At 35.3% G+C, this 17871-nt stretch overlaps 2 protein-coding genes across 2 annotated transcripts; one reads left to right on the top strand and one right to left on the bottom strand.

Moving 5' to 3' along the window:
• Positions 1–3684: 3684 nt before the first annotated feature.
• Positions 3685–5754, top strand: LOC107886364 (probable WRKY transcription factor 75). Its single transcript, XM_016810290.2, has 2 exons — positions 3685–4228; positions 5441–5754. The coding sequence occupies exons 1-2, from the start codon at positions 3876–3878 to the stop codon at positions 5628–5630; spliced, it is 543 nt and encodes a 180-aa protein (XP_016665779.1). The 5' UTR covers positions 3685–3875; the 3' UTR covers positions 5631–5754.
• A 10825-nt stretch (positions 5755–16579) lies between these two features.
• LOC107887630 (uncharacterized) lies at positions 16580–17499 on the bottom strand. Its single transcript, XM_016811875.1, has 2 exons — positions 17132–17499; positions 16580–16988 (listed from the first exon to the last, which is right to left on the bottom strand). Exons 1-2 carry the CDS (start codon positions 17497–17499, stop codon positions 16580–16582), a joined length of 777 nt encoding a protein of 258 aa, XP_016667364.1.
• Positions 17500–17871: the final 372 nt, after the last annotated feature.

Below are 17871 nucleotides of genomic sequence, written 5' to 3'. Positions count from 1 at the left end.
CTACCAGTTCAGTCAAAGGTACGTAGCGTAACTAACGTACATACGGTACAGTGCAGTGCTTAATTCGTTATACCGATAGCTTACAGTAAAATTGCTAGTTCAGTCAAAGGTATGTAGCGTAGCTAACGTACATGCGGTACAGTGCAATGCGGTAATCCGCTATATCGATAGGTTGCAGTAAAATTGCCAGTTCAGTCAAAGGTACGTAGTGTAGCTAACGAACATACGACACAGTGCAATGCGGTAATCCGCTATACCGATAGGTTGCAGTAAAACTGCCAGTTCAGTCAAAGGTATGTAGCGTAGCTAACGTACATATGGTACAGTCCAATGCAGTAATTCGCTATACCAATATCGATAAAGTCCTCGACCCTTAGGGTATTGGGACTATCAGTAACCAGTAGATCAGCTGCCAGTTCAGTCAATCTTCCTTCTCTTTAAAATCTCGGCCAATATAGTTTATGCATATGTATGTATATATGCAGTCAGATGTATACAATCAAAATACCAGTCTCAGGTAATTAGTCAGAAGTAGACATTCACATCCAATCAGTCAGTTACAGAATCATGCATGTACACACTCATAACTCGAGTTCAGTATCACGCTTATCACACAACCAAACACAAATAACACACATATCAAGCCCAGATCAGAGTCATAATTACCTCAGTAAAGCTTAGCCGAGGGTTGGAGCACGTAGAGTTGCAATTGCACTTAAGTTTGATCTAAAAGCATTATTTGGTGAGATAGGGCCACACGCCCGTCTGTTCCGGTCGTGTGAAGCAATCCAAGCCGTGTAGGGGTCCAAACGCCCGTGTGAAGGGTAGCACACGGCCGTGTGACAGAGGCACATGCCCGTGTGAAGTAGGGACACGGCCGTATGAACAGGCCGTGTAACTCACTGTCCAAATTTTCTAAAATAAGGTGCAGGGAAGACACGGCCGTGTGAGGGTCTCACATGCCCGTGTGCCCACTAGACACGGCCGTGTGTTCCGAAACACATGTCTGTGTGGGATCCCTAAATCCCCAAATCAGCCACATGGCTGTATGGCCAGGTCGTGTGGCTCTAAATCTTTAAAACCCTAATTCTCGAACCCACACGCCCGTTTGCCCAAGAGATGTGGCTGTGTGAATTTTGACAAAATCCCCAAATCAGACACACGATCGTATGGCCAGACCGTGTGGCACCCAATTTGGCCTGAAACCCTAGTGCCCAAATCCACACGGGCGTGTGCCTCTTGTGGTCGTCGGGGAGGTTACAAAACCATCCCCAAAACAGCCCGAAACCATCCCTAATCTTTGTCCTATCAAAAATATATCAGCAAGTGGCAGTTTATCCTTACTTCCAGTGTCTAGAACCCAAAAACTTCGGGTTAACACATAAACAAACTATGTCGAAACATAAATTTTGTAAAAATAATAATGAGAAGACAAGGTTTCTAATCCCACACCTGTTATGTGATAGGAGATGATGGCAGAGGAGCGTAATTCTACTGGTCGCAGATGAAACGTTTCCTAATCAATCACGACAATCCCAAAAGAAAAGCCAGAGAAAACCCCCAAAAAGAAAAGAAGGAAGAACGTCCAAAAATAGACCAAAAATAAAAATAAAGATAATAAAATCATAAAATAATTTAAAATCAAATAAAATGAAATAAAAATAAGTAGTAGAATAAAAACTTAAAAAGAAGAAGAAGAAGAAAAAAATTCATCCAGAGAGCGGACGCAAGACTAAAACCCGGAACTTCAAAGTACACTAACACTCACTCAACCACTAGACCAGCAGGCCCATTCTAACACTAAAAAGCACAACTTAACTCATTTGTGCAACCTTCCCACTGTCACTACACTCATAACCCAAAACTTCTAGGCCCAAAATTCGGGGTGTTACATTACCCAAAACCTTGAATACAAACCCTAACTCTCATAGAGCAAACTTGAAAACAAAACTTTAATTCTCATAGAGTTCTCTCAAAAGGGGTACAAAATTTTCTCCATAATTACCACGAAAATTCTCACTAAAACTTATCTGTGACTACTTCTTGTCACCCCCAAAAGAAAAATCATGTAGTACTATATCTTTAATTGCCTTTCAGAATAGGAATACAAGGTCCTTTAAATAAGCTAAGTTTAAATGGCTAAAATGCTTAAAATATCCGTGAAGTATTCAAAGTTCAATTGAGAGAAGAAGTCATGTTTGGTTGTTAAAATGCGATTGTATTACTTGAGGAATACGTTGTGTCGTCGTGACGTTCTATGCATGCTCGTCATGATGTCGCCTCTCCGTCAATTGGAGAACTCATCGTGTTGTCACGAAATCCCTCTCATGACGTTGCCCTTCATCACGACGTTGTGCCTATTTCGCCTCTGTCTTTATTAAGTGTCTACAAACTGTCCGATAAATACGAGGCACGCCCCATAGATATATCAATTTTGATTTGGTGTAATCATATACATGAAACTTGAATTGTGGTTTATATATACATATAAAACTTCGATTTTGATTTAATTGTACAAATTTAAATAAATGAATACAAACATTTAATTTTTATATTGGATTAATATCACAATTTCTATATGCTGTCAGTAATTTCTGAAAATTAAATAAATCAAAATTTCATATATAAAATCACACAAAATCAAAGTTTATGTATAGTATTGCACATTAAATTAAAGTTCATGTATAATTTTGATGTTGATCCCTAAAAAAAACATTGCCCAATAATTATTTTTTAAATATTTTTTTAGATTTTTTATTTTTTAAAAAATATTTGCTACGTCAACATGATGTACACGTGGCTGTCACATGTCGTCGTCCGGTTAGTCTATCAACCAAGTTAGCATAACTTAACAGTCAAACTTGGTTAGCATTAATGGAAGGGCTTGATTGATTAATTTTTCATCTTTTAAAGGCTCAATTAAGTGCTAAATTTTGTTGAGAGTTTAATTGATTTTTTTTATTTTTCGCTAAAGTTTTTCCTTTTTACTAATAAACCTTTTATATTTTATAATGTTATTAATAATTTTCTATTATTTTTTTATAATTTTAATATTCTTTCTAAATTTTAAAAAGTTTTTAAAAATATATATTTTAATATTAAAAAAAAAGTATATTTTCTGTATTTTTATAAAATCTTAATTTTGTTTTTATAGATTTTGATTATTTTTCCACCACATGTCACAACCACAACATGATGGGTGGTGGAGATAACTGAATAAAGAAAAAAATTGAAGGCCATTAACTTTAACAATCAACCATTAAAGTTAACGATCTAAGGGCCTTTTTGATGTATTTTGACAATTTAAGTATCCAATTGAGTGAAAAAATAGTAGGGACTTAATTGTTTTTTCTAAAAAGGTTCAAGGACTTTTATATTTTTAAAGATTTTCTAATTTGTGTTTGACACGTGACATATTGAGAGACTACCATGTGACATTATCAGGTTGGCTAAAAAAACCACATCAATACAAACTAATGATGTTATTACAAAGGTATTAACTTAGTTGACAGAATACAAGTTTAGATACTAATAAGGTCAAAAGAGGTACCAACTAAGTACAAACATATTAGTTCAGGGGTTAAAATCTATATTAACCGTATTTCGTATATATAAAAAATTTATATAATAATTATATATTACGTGCCGTTTACGATACTAGACATAAGATAAAGAGAGATGACTGCCATGGGTAACCAAGGGGCCGCCAGCCTCTTTTAAGTTTCTCTTTCTTTCGCCTCTAAGTCTAACTTTCACAAAAAGCATTTATCTTCGTTCACTGTTCAATTCCTTCTCCTTCTTCGTAGTGTGTGTATATATATAAGTAGGGATTCATCTCCCCAAAGCTATCGCTTTCTTTCTCTCTATCTACTAACATGGAAAATTTTCAGGGTTTTTTCCCTACTTCATCATCCTCATCGACGTCCTTGTCCTTAAACCTCACGAGCTCGCTTGGTTATAGTGAATTCGAATGCGGCAAAGATAATGATGGGATATTGGGACTAATGGCAGATATAAAAGTTGGTGGGGCGACGAACGAAAACAACAGCTTGGTTGGAACGACGACTGAAAGTGAAGTGAAAATCGGTAAAACGAAGAAGGGAGAAAATAAAAAGATAAGAAAACCCAGATATGCTTTTCAAACTAGAAGCCAAGTTGATATACTTGATGATGGTTATAGATGGAGAAAATATGGGCATAAAGCTGTTAAGAACAGCAAATTCCCAAGGTATGTACTCTCATTCTGCCTTACTTTTACTGCTATCAGTCACTGCTCCGCCTAAAGACTTCAATTTTAGGAATATATATTGCATATCTAATTAGTTCAGACATTGTTGATCAAGTCAAGATACCAATGCCATATACTATAACGCAAATTGGAAAAAATAAAAAAGATTAATTCATCCCTTCCATCCTGGAATAATCAACTGATCCTAATTTCTTGTTTAGAAACTTTAATTTATCAGCTAATTACACAGTACAAGTATTTCTTTTTAGGTACAAATGTCTGGTCCGCACTCGGCAACTAATGTTTTAGGATTAAATGATAAAGGATGGATAATTTCAAATAAATTAATATGTGATTGGTGTACCATCAACTTTTTTTATATTGCAGTTTTAGTCCTAACCCAGCATTAAGTTGATTACGGAAAAATAAACAAATTCAAGATCATAAAAAAATTTGGAAAAAATAAAATAAAATATGCCATAATTCACAAATTAGTAATTTAGTTCTTGTAATTTTATTTTTTTAGAATTTAATCCCTCTATTTTTTAAATTTTAAAATTTAAGTCCAATTGTTAATACTATTAAATTTATTTGTGTGACATTTTAAAATAAAAAAAATACTCACTTGGTAGTAATATAGTTAAAAAATGACATTGTAATGAACTTAAATTTAATAAAATAAGATTTATAGTGTTAATAGTAGGACTTGAATTTTAAAATTTGAAAAGTAAGGAGATTAAATTCACAAAGAGTAGATTAATTTATCGCATATTTTAACCAAAAAAAGAAAAAGAAAAACAGAGATAGTTTGCAGCCCAAAGCACCAAATGCTAACGTGCAATTCTCTTTGGGCATCAGATGGAAGCCACTGAGTCTTGATTGGTTTTGGCATGGTGTTTTGTAACATAGTACAAGTAATATTTGAGTTAAAGCAGTGTCGTAACAGAAGTAAGTTATAATTTGAACTTTACTCAATAAAAAAAAAATCCAACATGGTACAAAAATGTATGTATTGTTGACCCAACCATGCATGCATGAGCCGTAGATGTCATGCTGTGTATAAATTTTATTAATTTGAGGGAGTAATGTGTGAATGTGAATCCTTCACTGTTTCAAAGCCAGCATATGCATGAAGAATGAGGTTTGCCTCTAATAAAATAAAAATGAATTGAATGGTTTTATTTGTTAATGATAATAATATAATGGGTGCAGAAGCTATTATCGATGTACACACCAAGGATGCAAAGTGAAGAAGCAGGTTCAAAGATTAACCAAAGATGAAGGAATCGTTGAAACAACCTACGAAGGCATGCATTCGCATCCTATCCAGAAAACTAATGACAACTTCGAGCATATATTGAACCAAATGCAAATCTACACTTCTTTTAAATCTATAATATAATATATATATATACTGGAAATATTTTCTCATAAAATTCTGGTAAATTATATATATACATGGAACAAAATTATTATGCATCATTGCATTCAAACCATTAATTCAAAATAAAATGTATTTTAGATCATTTCCTTGTTGTATCATCTCCATATTCTTTGTCATGGAATAGCATTTAAGTAATTTAGAATATGAATTATATTTTATAATTTACAATTAGAAATGGTTTACTTATTTTTGTTTGATAAATAGTATATAGCGAACACTGATTGCAATAATTTTATAATTCATGAAATTTACTCGTAATTAAGTTTGGATAATAGAAATATGCTTGTCCAAATCTTTCATTTAGTAATTTAACTCGATTCATATTATTATTATCAGTAAAAAAAGATATAGATTCAAATGCATTAAAGTGTATTTTATTTCACTTTAGATAAGAGTTTTTTCTTTTTCTTTTTATTTTTAATAATTTCAATATTTGAACTGTAAAACCAACGGACCTTGCAGGTTAGAATCAAGCTTGAGCACGGTTTTCCTTTAAATCAAATTTAGGGGTTAGCACAATTTGATTAAAGATAGTTTTGGTTAATTTCATATTATTTACTCAATTACATGTTTGTTTTATTGATAATAACTTTTAGAAAATGATTTTTAAAAAATGAATTTATTTTTTAGAAAATTTAATTTTTTTAGTGTTTGTATGATTTTTCATAAAATTATAATGGCCTAAATTTTTAAATGTCGAAAAATGAAAAAAAATTTGAAATTAAAAATTGGGATGTTTTGGGAAGTTAATCTGAGAGGTTTTCAAAAATGAATTATGCATGATTTTCGAAATTAGATCTAGTCGGTTGGATAGGGAATTAGTCAGAAACAAGAGATTGGATTAATTAACTTGCGAACCCATATGGATTAGTTGAACTAATTTTTAAAATTTTAATTAATTTTTAATGATTTTTAATTGAACTAGTTAGACTAGTGAATCGGTGGTCTGACCGATTTAACCACAAGTCTAGTTTTGAAACCTTCGTATCGAGTTGATTTTATAATTCATTAATTGTAGTTAATAATTAGTAGTTAGTTTAAATTAGTTGGGGAATAAAGAAATTAGAATATTGAGATATGGACTATTTTATAAAAAAGGATAAAATTTTAGTGGTAAATGTCTTATGCTTAACAGATAGAAGTAGTTACGGAAGGAGTCCTTAATACGTTATTAAACCAAAGGTACCTTGGCAATATATCCATTAGATGGTTTTGCTTGGAGGAAATGGTTGAGTCTCTCATTTCTCACGATTTTACAAATCCATTTATGATCAAAACTCTATCTTTTATTCAATATCATTTAATCAAGTTTTGTAGGTAAGATTTTCACTAAAAATTCTCATTTTTTCAGTTCTTGAAGGCATAATTTCTCATTTTTCTTTCCATTTCCTTATTTTCGTGAAAAACATTGTTAATAGGAAGGGGTTTGATTCTTGAGTTTTCTAGATTACAATCGTTTAGGTAATGTAATTTTTCGTCATCTCCTCTTTATTTTAACTCTCAAAATTTTGTTTTAAACATTTTCATTAGAGAGAGATTTTGTGTTTTCTTGTTGATTTTAGGATAGGATAACACCCCTCACCCGTCCTTGATGCTAGAATCGGGTTATGGGTTGCTACAGTAAAAGAAACAGAATAGGAACATGTGAAATTAAATCAAGATTCATCCAAACATTCATTAAATCTCAATCATTCGAACAAAACATGTTTTGCATATAAGTTTAGTTTTAAATCGAGCTTACGAAAGCTCTAAAATCAATTCAGAAGCAACAGGGACTAATTCGAAACTTTTTACAAATTAAAAGGAAAAGATGTAAAATAGGGGTTACATAGTTGTGTGGTCAAGTCGTGTATTCTAACCGTGTAAAAGATTGAAGCCATGTAAATATGAGTCACACAGTCTTGTATCCAGACTGTGTAACTTACTAAGACTATGTGGACCAAAGTATATAAATTCAACAAAAGTCACACAGCCGTGTGGATGAGCCGTGTAACTAACTAGTGTCGTGTCATAAATCATGCACTTTAGATACCTGTAGCACACGACCGTGTCACCAAACCGTGTGTGATACATAGTCATGTGATAACCCGTGTGACCTAAATTCACTCCATTTAAGCCATGTTTCAATCAATTCAAAGAGGTAATTCGCAAAGGCATAAAATGATACTATACAATCATGTTCAATTCACATCCCCAAACCAAACATAAACATGGAATAGTTCAACCTAAAAGTGCCTAACCAATATGTCATTTTGACACCATCACAAACAAATTCCAAATCTTAGCCAAACATCCATCAATTATAAAACCACCATGGTTCAATTGTAAAGTTCAACCATACATATAAGCATATATATTACAATTGTGCATTTTACCATTCCAAACCCTACCTTTTAACAAACTTAAAACATGCCTTAACACAAACCAATATTGACCATATAAATCTCAAGCAAACAACTAACCTTATAACATATAAAATGCATCCAAGCCTTAATTTCCATACAATCATACATGATTTAGAACATAAAATATATCTAGTAAGCAACCATTCATCAAAGCATTACCATTTCATAATCTTCCATGATTCAAGGATAAGCACACATCAACTAAACATCCTTATACCATTCATTACATCAACATGCCAAATAGCCTTTAAGAACAACATTACTTATGACCCAAATCCAACTTTACAACTTCATTACTTAAACTTCAAAATACATTATCTCAAGACACAACCTATATACACATCATATAATCATTCAAAATAAAAACCACATTTAAGAACCAAAGTATCAACATTCATGATTGACCAAAACTGAATCACCTATATACATGCCACAAAATTGAGCTTTAAACGATTAAAAGCTTACCGAAACAACAACATGATAGTGTGAGCTTCTTGACAATCCACCTGACACATTCTGCAAGTCAGTAGTATACAGGGAAAAAGGAAACAATGGAGTAAACATTACAAATTCTTAGTAAGTTCTTTGGTACTAAAACAACATCCTACCTCATTTTACGATGAAACACAACAAGCTATTTAACTGGATAATTTTTGTGGCGCTCCAAGCTCAGCCGGAACGGACTGACCCAAATCTGGAACGTCACATTAGCCACTTATGTGACTCTCCTTACTGGTTAACCAAACACACCATAAAACCAACCATCACACCATCAAATTATGCCTAATCAAGAACATTTAGACATACCAACCTAAATCATGCTTCGACTAACATAATACAACAAAATATAAACAGAGGTAAAATCATCATTTTACACATTAGAAGCAAAAGTCGTAATTCATGAAATTTGATTTATTTAGTGTCTTGGGCATTTTATTTGAAACCATTTTTGAAAAATGTAGCTTTAAACGACATTTAAAACTCATTTAATTACAAAATGAAGTTTAAGGACTAAATCATAAATTTAGCAAAATATCCAGATAAACCATTTTAAGAAATTGAAATTAACATATTGAAATTTAATGTTTAAATCCATGTCATGTAAATTTTCGAAGCGTTTAGTGGTGTTTAAGGCCTCTAAATTTATTGTGTAAAGATTAAGACTTATTTACAATAGATTCAGAACATGCCCAAAACTCTCTGAACGTCGTGTCGCGACCACGCGATTCTCACACCGCCACATCGAGCCCTTTTTGCGATATCCTATACAGCTCACCGTGACATTTACTGAGAAAAGTGTAGAAAAATTGTAGCATTTGCACTAGGCTTTTTGACACTAAAGTATATATACCAAATCGAGATTTCATGCTATTTTCCCTATTTTAACATGTCATATAACTTACATAAAACATGTTAATCATGCTTAACTACACAAAATCATTCATTAACATGCTTTGGTATCCAAATCAACCACCTATGCTTCATGCTTTTCTAAAGTCTCAAATCAGATTACTCAACATACCAAATTTGCATATAAGACAACTTAAAGTGCAATAGATGTACATATCTTGCCATTTGGTTATTTTGCACATGCCCAAGCCTTCAACATATCATTTAATCTATTTTAACCATAAATCAATAAATCACATGATGATACTCAACAATTAAACTAAGCATTCATCTAGAATACATCATGCAATCATCCAAGCAATTAAAACATCCACCAAAACAATTATAAAAGTCTTTAATCAATCCATGGAAAATCCATTTACAAATCCAAAACAAAAGTAAAGTCTAGTCCCTCAAATTTAAACCCACATTGTCATCCCTTATGAACTAAAAACCATCTCACATGCACAATCAAAATGCCTTTGCCTTTGGATCACCACCTTGCTCACCTCACCACTCCACACAAACTATTTCTATACAAAATTAGACACAAAAGAGTGTGAGCTTCACCAAGATCAGTGAGTATTCAAGATGGTACAATAAATCATAAACATAGGAGTTAAAACAAGCATGCTAAACACACTTATCACATAGCATCATCAAATACCATACCATAATGATGCATTGACAACTTGTGAGGATGAAAATGCATATCAAATACTCTCATTGGATATACGGATCTCCATCACACCATGACTCAAAAGAGTTTACATGTCCCAAGTAAGTGTAGCATGAATCTAACACTCTCCAACATACCAACATGTCCTATGAATGGAGTAATGCTCTAGATTCCTTTATCCCTCCACATGTCCCAATAACAAAACATATAAATAAGTAATCAAATCCTATGGCATGCAAACTATATCCAATGTTTTCAAAGGTTCAAAAGGCCAATATATCCATAACACTCATACATTTTTTGTTTTATGCACATTCACACTTTATAATCTTTTACCATGTTCAAACAATTAACACATGTTCATATATTACACTACAAGTGCTAAAATTTTGCTCATTGAGCCAAATTCACTTTCATATCAGAGGCTGTGCATAATACCAGCTATCTATAAGGAATATTCAAAATATATATAATCACATCACACACTTGAGCATTCCACTACACAAATAAACTTGTTTATCAACTAATCAAAGCTTAAGTAAGAACACTTACTTTTAGGACTTAGATTTGACAATTTTGATCACTAAGCCCTCTTTAACTCACTATTTTGTGCATTAACTATAGCACACAAGATCACTCACCTTAACAACTAGCTTCCACAACAAAGCTCAAGTTAGTTTTTGTTTGCCTTTGTCCTTGCTTGTAGAGGCTCCTAAATGAGTTGACACTTTACAAACACATCAAACACATTACAAAGGCATTACAAACAACAACAAACAAGATTAATTAATTCTGGAATCACATATTAAAGCCTCTAGATCTCTATACCGAAAACTTAGCTAGTTTTGTCGAAAATATGATTTCACCACTCAAATCTTGTTTCTAAACCTTAATTTTGATCCTAATCTTCCTAAATATCATCTAATTAAATATTTAAACCTTCAATTTTTTCAATCACATGGATTTCATTTTTCGAAAAAATCAAGCCAAAAGAGCTTTAGAGTGAAGAGATCATCCAAATCTTTCAATATTACTTACAGATTTATTAAATTAGGATTAAAAACCTTCTAATAGGATAAAGAAAGTTGAAACTAGTTTTAAAACAATACTTTAACTTGATAAAATAAGATTCACCATTTTCAAGCTTAAAATCAATGTAAAATCAATTAATCTATTGAAATCATAATTTAATCGATTAAAACTCGATTTGAAATAGCAACACACTCCATTTGGTTAAGAAAATTCATAATGCTACCTTAATTTTGCAAAATTGATGAGCTATAGAGCTAATTCGAGTTTGAACGTATGAAGAACTTTAGAGAAATTGAGGTTGAAAACTTAAGTATTCTTTGATATTGAAAGAAGATTTTGTGTTTGGAGATCTTGAAAAAAAAAGGATGAACTAATTTCGAGAGAAAAACAAGAATTCGTGTTTGGAAAATTTTTTGAAGAGATGAAGAATGAGAGAGAAGGAGACGATGGGTGCTTTAAATAACCAACCAAATTTTAAAAATTGGGCATTTTCCCCTTTGACCACCTACAGTTTCCTCAATTTTCCAAATTGGTCATTGTTTTTCAATTAAAACCAAATTTGAAATTATTTTCAAATCAAATCTCATTTTTAAAATTCATTTTAACCAAATTAATTCCCAAACAGTTAATATTTGTAACCCCAAACCTGGCCTAGACGATATGGCTGAATCTGGTGATGTCTCAAGGAATGAGTTTTGAAAACAGTGTTTTTTCGATAAATCATCCAAGTTTTATAGCTATTACTAATAACATTATTTAATCAATTCACTTATGAAAACAATATTTGCAGCGGAGCTTCTAAAACTGTTATATTTTGAAAAAAATCCAGTTTGTACTTTTGGGAAAAACCTTTGATTTTGTAAAATCGTAATTTTAGTCCAACGTCGCTATAAAAGTTAAAACATAACCAAAACCAAATAAAAATTTAAACAGTCCAAAGAGTACAATTAATCCCGAATAACCTTTAAAGTAAATAAGCCAAACCCTTAATTAGCTCAGTTCGTGGACTAGTGGTCACCGCAAGACTCTGCCGCACTGATCCACCTAAATCTGTGGATTACTTGAACAGAACAAACAACAGATGTGAGTTTACGTAAACTCAATATGCAACCCACAAAAATTAACCATACAAGCATACAAATTTAGACATATAGTCAGAAGCAGATACAGTTCCAGATTTAGAATCAGATCCAGATTCAGTTTATAGATACAAATATGCATAAGTGCTACCTGCATCATCTACACACCATCCCCGACCATCCCATCACACCATGTGGGGGTTTAAAACACCCACCCATCCTTACACACTACATTGTGCCTTTAAGACACGTATCAGAATGTATATGCAGCCAAGCTTCCAGAATATAGGCGATTAACGCCTATCAGATACTTCCTCCATACATATAAACCCCCATCCCAATAACAGATACAAAAATCAGATATAGATATAACATGCTCAACATGCTTAATATAGATATTAGATACACATACATCAATATATATTCAAGCATACATTTAGTATCCTACATGGTTCAGTCTATCAGAATATTTTAGCAAACAATTTAGGGTATAGTTAGCCCTTACTGACCCTACAATAGGCTCACAGTCGATCGAGGTGACTTGTACGACCCTAGGAAAGATTACAAAAACATGGGCCCACATACCCGTATGACCCACACGCCCAGATTGGCATTGCCTATGTGGACCAAGAATTTAAACGCCCGTATGGGCCCACATGCCCATGTAGCCCACACGCCCAACTCGGCCTAGCCCGTGTAGCCCACACGGCCACACTTAAGCCACCACAAGGTCGTGTGTTATGCACGGCCATGCCTTCGTCGACCACACGGTCGTGTTCTCGCATACGGCCTACCAAAGAGGTGACCACACGCCCGTGTGGCATCGACATTAGGGTTTTATGACCTTTGTCGATGATTGTTTTTCTGCATTTCAAGAACAGACTTAGTATCGTTTAAAGTAAAAACACTCCTGAGGCCAACCGCACCTAAAAATCATAACACCCAACACGTATTCATAGACTTACCGATAACGAAAACCCCTAACGTTCAAATTGCTACAAGAGTTCCCACAGATTCTTGTCCTTCCCCTAGGCCAAGAATAAAAAGAACAATCACCATCAAAACACTAGCCACGAAACGTTAAGATTTTACCTACAAAAAACTTACCGAATGAATACCACCAAAAATAGCATAAAATAAGGCATAATGGAAAAACCGAAAAGAGAGAAAACCAAGAAAAATTCAGTAAATGAGCAAGGAAACTAAATATCAAGAAGAGAGATAAATTTTTGAGAACAAAAGATAAAAATAAAACCTGATTTAGTTATTAGGATTTCCCTCAAATTCCACCCTACAATCCTACTAACAACCATTACTTAAAATCTTATTTCTACCGATACTCTCTCAAGCAACTAGTAAAAATTAATACCCATGCCTGCGCAGAGATTCGAACATAAGACTCTTCAATCATACAAACTCATTACCACTTGCACCAACAGGCTCATTCTAATATGAAATTACAGGTAATTAGTAATAAGCCCACTGAACAGAGGTAAGGCTTAAATCCAAAATTAACAAAATTTGGCAAATGTGAGACTTGAACTCGATGCCTCACACATACACACCCAGAGCATTTAACCACTGAAGCAGATACACAGTTATGTCAGATTCTATAAAAGTAGAAATAAGTTATTTGGGGCATTACAACTCTACCCCTAAAAGAAATTTCGACCTTGAAATTTTCCTGATTAGAACAGATGAGGATACTGCTAACACATCGAGTCCTCAGGTTCCCACATGGCCTCCTGAGTACCATGATTCCGCTATAGAACCTTTAGTAACGGAATGGATTTCCTCCTCAGAGTCTTAACATCACGCTCCAAAATCTGAACTGGCTCCTCCACAAAAGTTAAGTCTGGTCTAACCTCGATCTCCTCAAAAGGAACAATGTAAGATGGATTAGACCGATACCGGCTCAACATCAAAATGTAAAATACATCAACGATATAGTCTAACTCTAGAGGTAGCTCCAACTGATAAGTGATCGATCCCACATGCTTTAGAATCCGATACGGCCCAATAAACCCAGGGCTCAGCCTGCCCTTACGACCAAATCTCAGAACCTTCTTCCACAGAGAAACCTTAAAAAACATAAAGTCCCCCACAGAGTACTTAATATCATGCCTCTTCAGATCCGTATAAGACTTCTGCCTATCAAAAGCCGCTTTCAGACGATCCCGAATCAGCCTAACCTTGTCTTCTGTCTCATAAACCAACTCAGGACCCAAAATTTGACGTTCACCCAACTCAGTCTAACACAACAGAGTACGATACTTAAGACTATATAACACCTCGTAAGGTGCCATCTGAATGCTAGCCTGGAAACTGTTATTGTTAGCGAACTCAGCTAGCGACAGATAATCCTCCCAACTACCACAAAAATTAATTACACAACTTCGAAACATATCCTCCAGTATCTGAATCACCCTCTCAGATTGACCATCGGTCTGAGAATGGAACGCAGTACTGAAGTCAAATCTTGAACCCAGAGCCTCGTGTAATTTCTTTCAGAATCGATATGTGAAGCGAGGATTTCTATTAGAAATGATCGAAACAGGCACCTCATGCAGTCTCACAATCTCAGAAATATAGAGCTTCACTAACATCTGTAAAGAATAGCCTGTCCGAACCTGAATGAAGTGAGTAGACTTGGTCAATCGATCCATAATGACCCAAACAGAGTTCTTCTTAGTGGGTGTCAATGGCAACCCACTAACGAAATCCTTCGTCACACGTTCTCATTTCCATAAGGGAATCTTGACTGACTGAAAAAACTCGAAGGCAACTGGTGCTCAGCCTTAACCTGCTGGCATGTCAAACATTGAGCCACAAAATCTATAACCTCATGCTTCAAACCCGGCCACCAGTACTACTCACAGAGATCGCGATACATCTTATTACGACTAGGATGCATAGCATAAGGGCTACTATGCACCTCCCTCAGAATTGACTGTCTCAAATCCGAATTGTTCAGCACAGAAATCTGCCCTCAGAAACATAGAACTCTATTACTATTCAACCCAAAATTCGAAGTGCTGCCACTTTCAACCTGACGAAATCGCAAACCCAGAGACTTATCCCTCGTCTGTTTAATACGAATCTGATCAATCCAAGTTGGCTTAACTTGCAATTCAGCTAACAAACTCCCATATTTGAACAGACTAAGACGAGCGAACAACACCCTCAGATCAGTCATCGCTGTACGATTGAGAGCATCGGCTGCCACATTAGCCTTACCGGGATGGTACTCTATCGTGCAGTCATAATCCTTAAGCAACTCAATGCATCGACGCTGCCTAAGATTTAACTCCTTCTGAGTGAGGAGGTACTTGAGGCTCTTATGATTAGTGTAGATAATACACCTCTCACTATACAGATAGCGCCTCCAAATTTTAAACGCAAAGACCATTGCAGCCAACTCGAGACCATGCGTCAGATAGTTTCCCTTATGTGTCTCAAGCTACCGGGATACATAAGTCACTATCTTACCATCTTGCATCAGCACACACCCCAAACCGACGTTCGATGCATCACTGTACACCACAAACTCCTTACCAGATACAGGCTGTATTAGAACATGAGCCTGAATTAGAACAGACTTGAGTTTCTCAAAGCTCGTTTGTTCCGTATCAGTCCAAACAAAAGGATCTCTTTTTCGCAAAAGCTTAGTCAAAGGAGCTGCAATAAGAGAGAACCCCTCAATAAAGTGCCGATAATAATCCGCCAGACCTAGAAAACTGTAGATTTCAGTCACGTTCTTAGGCTGTTTCCAGTCAAGCACAACCTCAATCTTTCAAGGATCAACTTAAATCCCTTCAGTAGAAACCATGTGCCCTAGAAAAGTTACCTCTCGCAACCAGAAGTCGCACTTGCTCAACTTGGCATAGAGCTACTTTTTTCAGAGTATCTGAAGCACTACTCTAAGATGCTTATCATGCTCATCCTCAGTCTTAGAGTAAACCAGCATGTCATCGATTAAGACCACCACGAATTGTTCCAGATAAGGCTGAAACACTCGGTTAATCAGATCCATGAATGGGACTGGAGCATTCGTCAGACCAAAAGGCATAACTAAGAACTAGTAATGTCCTTATTGAATCCTAAATGCTATTTTATGAACATCAGTTTCCTTAACTCTCAACTGATGATACCAGATCGAAGATCAATCTTAGAAAATACTAAAACCCCTCAGAACTGATCAAACAGGTCGTCGATCCTCGAAAGCGGATACTTATTCTTCAAGGTCAACTTATCCAGTTACTGATAATCAATGCACATCCTCATGGTCCCATCCTTTTTCCTAACAAACAAAATTGGTGCCTTCTACAGAGGCACACTAAGATAGATGAATCCATGATCTAGAAGTTCTTGAAGTTGAGCCTTAAGCTCCGTAATCTCTTTTTGTACCCCAGGGTAAGGAACGATGGACACCGAAGCTGTACCCGGAAGAAGCTCAATCCCAAACTCAACTTCTTGATTCGAAGGAAAACCCAGTAACTCCTCAGGAAAAATATCCAAAAAATCCCTTATAGTTTTGATATCCCCAATAAAAGAGTCTCGAGAAGCAGATAGACTGATGTAAGCCAAATACACCTCACAACCTTTTTGAACTAGTTTCTTAGCCATAAGAACGAAGATCACATTGGACAGATAATCTCGATGCTCGCTGATCACGACCACCTCTTTATCATCCTCGATTCTTAGAACGATCCTCTTAGTCGCGTATTCCAAACTAACTCAGTGCTTGACCAACCAATCCATGCCTAGAATTAGGTCGAACTCCCCAAACTGAAGCTCTATCAGATCAGCTAGAAAAACAATCCCTTACACCTCTAACAGAACGTCTCATAGAGCTTACTGACCCAAACAGACTACCCCAACGGACTCAGTACGGTAACCTTACTAGAAGTGCTCTCAACAGAAACCCTCTTAACAGAAACCTTTAAGTTATCAGATACAGAGTTAGCTACATAGGAATGTGTAGAACCTATGACTATCAAAGCAGTATAATGTACATCAGAAATTAAGAACATATCAGTGATAACATTTGGAGCATCTCTGTCCTTTTGACGTCGAGCAGTATAAACAAGTGTAGGCTGCCTCACCTCTGTCTGACTAGCACCTCTGCTCAGTGCTCTCTGTCTACGGCCTAAACCATTACCACCCCTAGCCACTCCACGACCCTTAGGTGGCTGCTGAACTACTCTCTGAGGCTGCATAGAACCCGGAGCTTCAGCTTGCATCTAATCTGCCCACTGTGGACAGTCTTTAATACGGTGCTCTAATGACCCACACCTTAGATAAGCCCCAATCCTCCTCCAACACTCACCCGAATGACGCCTACCACAGTTACTACACGATTGAATTCCAATAGGAGCAGTAGGGAACCTTATTCTAACTGGCCCATCGGATCTGGCCTTTTTATTAGGCTTCTGCACAGAACTAGAGGGCTCCAAATCCCTCTTGTTCTTGCCACTATCTTTGTCCCTATTCTGGCACTCTACGCGCTTAACATCCTTGGCGATCTTTGCCTTCTCAACCAAAACATCAAACTCTCTCTCCCTCTATGGAGCAATCAGTACCCTCAAACTGTCTCTTAACCCATCCTTAAACCG

The sequence above is a fragment of the Gossypium hirsutum genome, chromosome A03 (assembly GCF_007990345.1).
Source record: "Gossypium hirsutum isolate 1008001.06 chromosome A03, Gossypium_hirsutum_v2.1, whole genome shotgun sequence".
In the NCBI taxonomy this organism is placed as follows: domain Eukaryota; kingdom Viridiplantae; phylum Streptophyta; class Magnoliopsida; order Malvales; family Malvaceae; genus Gossypium; species Gossypium hirsutum.
The sequence above is the reverse complement of the archived record's forward strand: the minus strand, read 5'-3'. Positions and strand labels throughout refer to the sequence as shown.

Coding starts and splice junctions, on each gene's coding strand:
- LOC107887630 (XM_016811875.1), bottom strand. CDS start 17,499: ATGCAAGCTGAAGCTCCGGGTTCTATGCAGCCTCAGAGAGTAGTTCAG. Junction 16,989..17,131: donor ACCGTACTGAGTCCGTTGGG/GTAGTCTGTTTG, acceptor GCACTGAGTTAG/TTTGGAATACGCGACTAAGA.
- LOC107886364 (XM_016810290.2), top strand. CDS start 3,876: ATGGAAAATTTTCAGGGTTTTTTCCCTACTTCATCATCCTCATCGACG. Junction 4,229..5,440: donor AAGAACAGCAAATTCCCAAG/GTATGTACTCTC, acceptor TAATGGGTGCAG/AAGCTATTATCGATGTACAC.